The sequence below is a fragment of the Pundamilia nyererei genome, unplaced genomic scaffold (genome assembly GCF_000239375.1).
Source record: "Pundamilia nyererei isolate P.nyererei 1_Seehausen unplaced genomic scaffold, PunNye1.0 scaffold00043, whole genome shotgun sequence".
Taxonomy (NCBI): domain Eukaryota; kingdom Metazoa; phylum Chordata; class Actinopteri; order Cichliformes; family Cichlidae; genus Pundamilia; species Pundamilia nyererei.
In genome coordinates this window covers 106206-111375 of record NW_005187444.1, presented here as the reverse complement: position 1 = coordinate 111375, position 5170 = coordinate 106206, and the positions used below count along the sequence as shown (strand labels likewise).

Genomic DNA, 5170 nt, shown 5'->3' with positions numbered 1-5170 from the left:
GATTTTTATGTAAACATTTTGTCATTTGTAAACTATGAATGACATGGATTCTACATTGTTACTGATGTTATGTTCTATATAGTGGTTTTAATTTTAAAAAAAAGGGCAAAAATCAGTTTTTTTCTTCATTCATCTTTTGAACAGTGGTACTCAGTCAGTACATGTTCAGTAAATGCAAATTATTTACATGGCAGTGCACTTCATGCATAAATCCAGACCCCTAGATAAAACATTATGGGTCATTCCCAAAACCCACAGCTTTACTGTGTTCCAGCAAAGTATCCAATAGCGGTGACAACTCCTCCACAGTAGTAATTAATGATATTAAAAATGAAGGTATAATTCAATATAGACATGCAGAAATGGGAGAAAATTTATTGATAGTTAAAAATATTCAAGATAAGATCATTGCTTATCATTGAGAATATTAGGGATGTGGTGTGGCTCATCTCTCGGGCGTCTTCTGGTAAATTGTGATGAAGATGAGACCCTTGAGCATCTCTTGTGGGACGAGATAAGAAGGAGAATGAGGGAAACTGGTTACGAGGTCTTTTGTCTCTTTCTCCACTGTAAGGGAGTGTGAAACTTTCTTTAGGGGGAAAAACCAAAGGTGTGAAACAGCTGTGTACTGCTTTTTGTTCCTGTAAGTGGTATGTAACAGAGAGCCATACTAGGCTCCAGGCGGGACTCTGCTGATCGTCTGCCCTGCAATGATGCATTCCCTCACCTGTTCTTGTTTTGATTAAAGAATGTCAGAATCAGAATCAGAATCAGAAAGGGTTTTATTGCCAAATGTTGAGCAGGTTTACAACATTAGGAAATTGCTGCGGTGCTTCAGTGCAAACATACTGTCATAAAAATATAAAAATAAGAATAAGAATTAAAAGTGCTAAGTGGATAGATATATACATGATATATACATGAGTGCAGGTGGTGATCAGTGCCAAACATGGAATGATGCAGTGAACACAGCGTAGGGTCATGTGTTAGTGGTGGGAACAGTCATACGGTTATTGTTCATGTGTCCAACAGCAGAGGGGAAGAAACTGTTCTTATGGCGAGAGGTTCTGGTGCGAATGGACCGGAGCCTCCTGCCTGAGGGGAGCAGGTCAAACAGACTGTGTCCAGGGTGAGAAGGGTCAGCTGAGATCCGAGCTGCTAGCTACCGCTATGTTAGCTACCGCTCACCGCTTGTCTGCAGGCCTTATTAAATGGAAAAGTTCCACAACACATCTCATCTGGTCTCATCTGACCAGATTATATTCTCAGAGTATTTCACAGATTTGTCTAAATCTTGTTCAGCAAAGCTTAAAAGTTCTTAAACTGTTCTGATATTTCTTTTCACTCCTCTGTGTCCTGACCTCCAGTGGCTTGCTTTTGCTTGCCTTTTTTGCATCTCCAGTTTCTCATAGGCTCAGATTTTTTCACTATACTGTTTTTCATTATAACATAAAACTTATGGACATCTACTGGCTGGATAGTTGCCTACATCTGGTGAGAATTTGATGTCAATACCACCGTTCAAAATATATTTACTTAGAAAATTGGTAAAGCGTTCAATATTTATTTTTATCAAACTTCCTTCTTTTGATTATGTGAATGACGCAAATAGCTGAACCAAGCACAGCACAGCACAAATGTGAAACTAACCACCAACGTCTGCTTTCAACTCCTCTATACTGGGAACTTGGCTGTTAATGGAATTTGAGTACGGACCTCACATAATTACAGACAGCTGAGGGCAATGACCAACATGTTTCGTGATACTGGAACTGAAGATTCAGTTGTTTTGGTAGAGTCTGAGGAGAGGCACGATGAACTTCAAAGTAGGAAAACTTTTTAATTTCCATTTCATTTTGTGTCTGTGTAGCTGTGTGTGTGTAGCAATGCTGTCTGTTTTCACGATGAGGCTGTTGCACAATGGAGGAATCTTGTGAAAGACTGTTTCTTGACGTTTCTCTGCCATATATTGAAGTTGTGACATAAGAATCTTCTTTGTTTGTCTTTGGTTGTAATTGGTGTAATTGGTAGTGCAGTATTGGTGAGGATAGTACAGTTTTCAGAAGAAGTAATCTGCATTTGTTCTGTGCTCACTTACAGAAAAGCAATCAAGATAGTAAATGTAGGCTTCAGAATTGGGGGAAGGGCGATAGGTGATGTTTATGTGCTCAAGCCCACTGACACTCAGCAGATTCATCCACTAAGTCAGACCATTCTGCAGGGGAGACCTACCCCCCCTGCAGAATGGCTTCATGTAAAAAGCAGAAGAGAGATTTTATCACTGTGCGTAAGCAAATTTTTGATGTCACTGCATGCTAACTTAGTTTGTATCACCGACTGTGAGTGCAGAATCCTCAGAAAATCGTGTGTTCTGTCCCAAAGCATGTTTCATATTCATATCATTTACATTATTTATTTATATTTATCAATTTATTCATTGAATTCAGATTTCGCAATTCAAAGATTTAAAAAAAAAATCAGGTGAGAGGACATTTGGAAAGTTGGACCCCTGGACCCCAAAGACACAGCTGTTACTGTTCAGTTTCTAACAGAAAACTGCTTTAAGTCCGTCACTGCCCAAAGACTTCAAAAATGAAATGATCAATGTCAGTAACTCTTTTCAACATCTTTCCTCTCTCCAAACTGCAGCTGAGCTCAGAGCAGTGAGAGCAATGAAACCTCCAGCTTATGTTCCAATGCAGGCGAGGACCTATGATGGGCCCTCTGGACAGCCTGGGGGATCTGTATTGGTTCAGCACACAAGTGTGAACATCGTCACTGAGCCTCCAAAGGACCATTTTATCTGGTCCCTCCTCTGCTTTCTCTACTCACACCCTTGTTGTTGTCTTGGACTTGCAGCTCTCATTTATTCTATCAAGGTGTGTTTGTATGTGAATATATACCTGCCTGCCTACCATATCTTAATATACATCGATTTACCATATAAATCAAGCTACATGATCATGGCATCTAACACAACAAACACCAAAACTGAAGTGCAAAAAACTGACTAAATCAATGGAAAAGTGTGTTCTAATACCTTCCAAGGAAAACTCAGTCCTAACTAAGACCATTGCAAGAGTCATAAGAACAGTTTGGGCTGAAGCACAACAATGTACACAGCACAATATAGATAAAAATAGAGATAAATGACTTGATGAAAGAAATATCTTAAATATGTTATACAGTTTACATTATTTCCTACACTGATAGTAACAAGGAAATTATATGGGCACAAAAAAACAAAAAACGGGCAACTGGGATTATTATTATAATTGCTTGTGTTTACTAAAAACAGGAAGCGTAACTTTTCCAGAAAATGAAACTTAGGCTATGCTTAACATTTTCAGTTTGAATTTACATTGGGATAAAGATGATTACACTATTACAGTCTATGTGTTTATGTCCTTCTAGGCCAGAGACCGGAAGGTGGCTGGAGATCTGGAGGGTGCACGACGGCATGGGCTCACTGCCCGTGAGCTTAACATCACCGCCACCGTCCTGTTTGTCATTGGATTTGTGATTTTAATCTTAATTAAGGTTCTGTGACTGCAAATCTATCTGATTATGCTCACAGAGAACCGTACTATTATCATTTATACCGAGATTAAGTTAGTTGCTTCTTTGACTTGTTATTAAGCCTCAAATTCTGTAAAGAAAAACACAGCTTCAGACCCATTGTTTAATTTCAGAAATAGGGATGTGTTCTAATAGTTCATTTTGCTTAGTCTCTCAGTTAGGAACTGTGGCAGTCATTATAAAAGCTGCTCCGATTATCCAAATACTAAGGAAAGGTGCTTCGGTGCTTCCTTTGTTGCTTCCGTTAGCACTGGAGCATCCTTTATAAAAAAGGGAGGGGAAAAAGGCATCCCATAATTCATTGCAACAGACCATTTGGCCATTCATGAAAACAATGAATATAATAAACAAAGTTGCGCAGATCATGTAAATGTGGTCGGCCACCAGTGGTTCTCCAAGTGATCCTGTCTCCAAATCTTAGAGAAAATTGTTTATTCCCTATTGATGGATTTTTTTAAAATGAGAATGGTATCTTAGATGTGTCCCAAAAAGGTTTTAAAAACCTCCATAGCACTAAGTCACCACTCTTATAGATTTGACTATGTTTGGTTCTATCGGACCACTATTGATTTGGGACCCCTGGCAGAGTATTTTAAACCTGTTGTTACTAACCTGGGTTTTAAGATGGACAGTAATTTTAAATTGAAACCTCAAATTAGGGCTACTGTCAAGTACAGTTTTTATCATTTAAGGCGCTTTATCCAGGCCGGATTTTGAAACAGTAATCCATGCTTTTATTTCATCTCGTTTAGATTACTCTAATGCACTGTATTTTGGAGTTAGTTTCTTCTCTCTCATCTGCAGGTGGTTCAAAGCCTGTTGCACTACTTTTAAACAGTCTTGCCCCACCTTGCCTCTCTGAGCTTCTTCGTCCTTAATCACCCCCTGGGTCTCCTAATCTCTGGAGCAATCTGCCACAGCACATTAGAGAGGCCCCTTCATTGTGCTCTTTTAAAACACGTCTTAAAACCAATTTTTACTTGTTGGCGTATGACACAGTATCACCCTGATTTTGTTGTTTTAGTGTAATCTAATGTGCTGATTTTATTGTCTTGAATGCAGTTCTAATTATCATTTTATACTATTTTATTTTTGCTATTTGTGCTGATTTTATTATTTTAAAATTAATTCTAACCATCATTTTACATGTGACTTCTTGCTTATCTTTATTCATTGTATCGTTTTTGGCATATCAAATGTACATCACTTTGTTTTTAGCTGGGAATTGTGATATATTAATAAATTTCTTGCTTGCTTACGTTCTTCCCTCCACTTAGATTTAATAGTAACGGATGGCCAGGGGATGTCAGCATTTGGTCTGTATAAATATTATGACACAATGAACCTTTATCAAATCAATTTCTTAAGTTAAAAAAAGTTTTATTATGAGATTAGATTTGGCTATTTATGGTAAGAGGTACATTATATACCCTAAACTAGGGATGGACCGATCCGATATTGCGTATCGGTATCAGTATCGATACTGACCTAAATTACTACATCGTATATCGGAGGGAAATAAAGAACTGTAATCCGATCTATTAAATATCACAAAAGCACCTCACAAAACTTGCGACATGGCGTAACTCAG

General features: G+C 38.2%; 1 protein-coding gene across 1 annotated transcript; it reads left to right on the top strand.

Annotated features, from left to right (window-relative positions):
* The first annotated feature begins 1640 nt into the window (after positions 1-1640).
* LOC102214596 (dispanin subfamily A member 2b-like) lies at positions 1641-4824 on the top strand. Its single transcript, XM_005731403.1, has 3 exons — positions 1641-1826; positions 2650-2879; positions 3415-4824. Exons 1-3 carry the CDS (start codon positions 1745-1747, stop codon positions 3547-3549), a joined length of 447 nt encoding a protein of 148 aa, XP_005731460.1. The 5' UTR covers positions 1641-1744; the 3' UTR covers positions 3550-4824.
* The last annotated feature ends 346 nt before the right edge of the window (positions 4825-5170 follow it).

Excerpts from the sequence above, each read along its gene's own strand:
- LOC102214596 (XM_005731403.1), top strand. The coding sequence starts at position 1,745 with ATGACCAACATGTTTCGTGATACTGGAACTGAAGATTCAGTTGTTTTG. Across the intron at positions 1,827-2,649 it reads GAGGCACGATGAACTTCAAA|CTGAGCTCAGAGCAGTGAGA; the intron begins GTAGGAAAACTT and ends TCCAAACTGCAG. Across the intron at positions 2,880-3,414 it reads CTCTCATTTATTCTATCAAG|GCCAGAGACCGGAAGGTGGC; the intron begins GTGTGTTTGTAT and ends ATGTCCTTCTAG.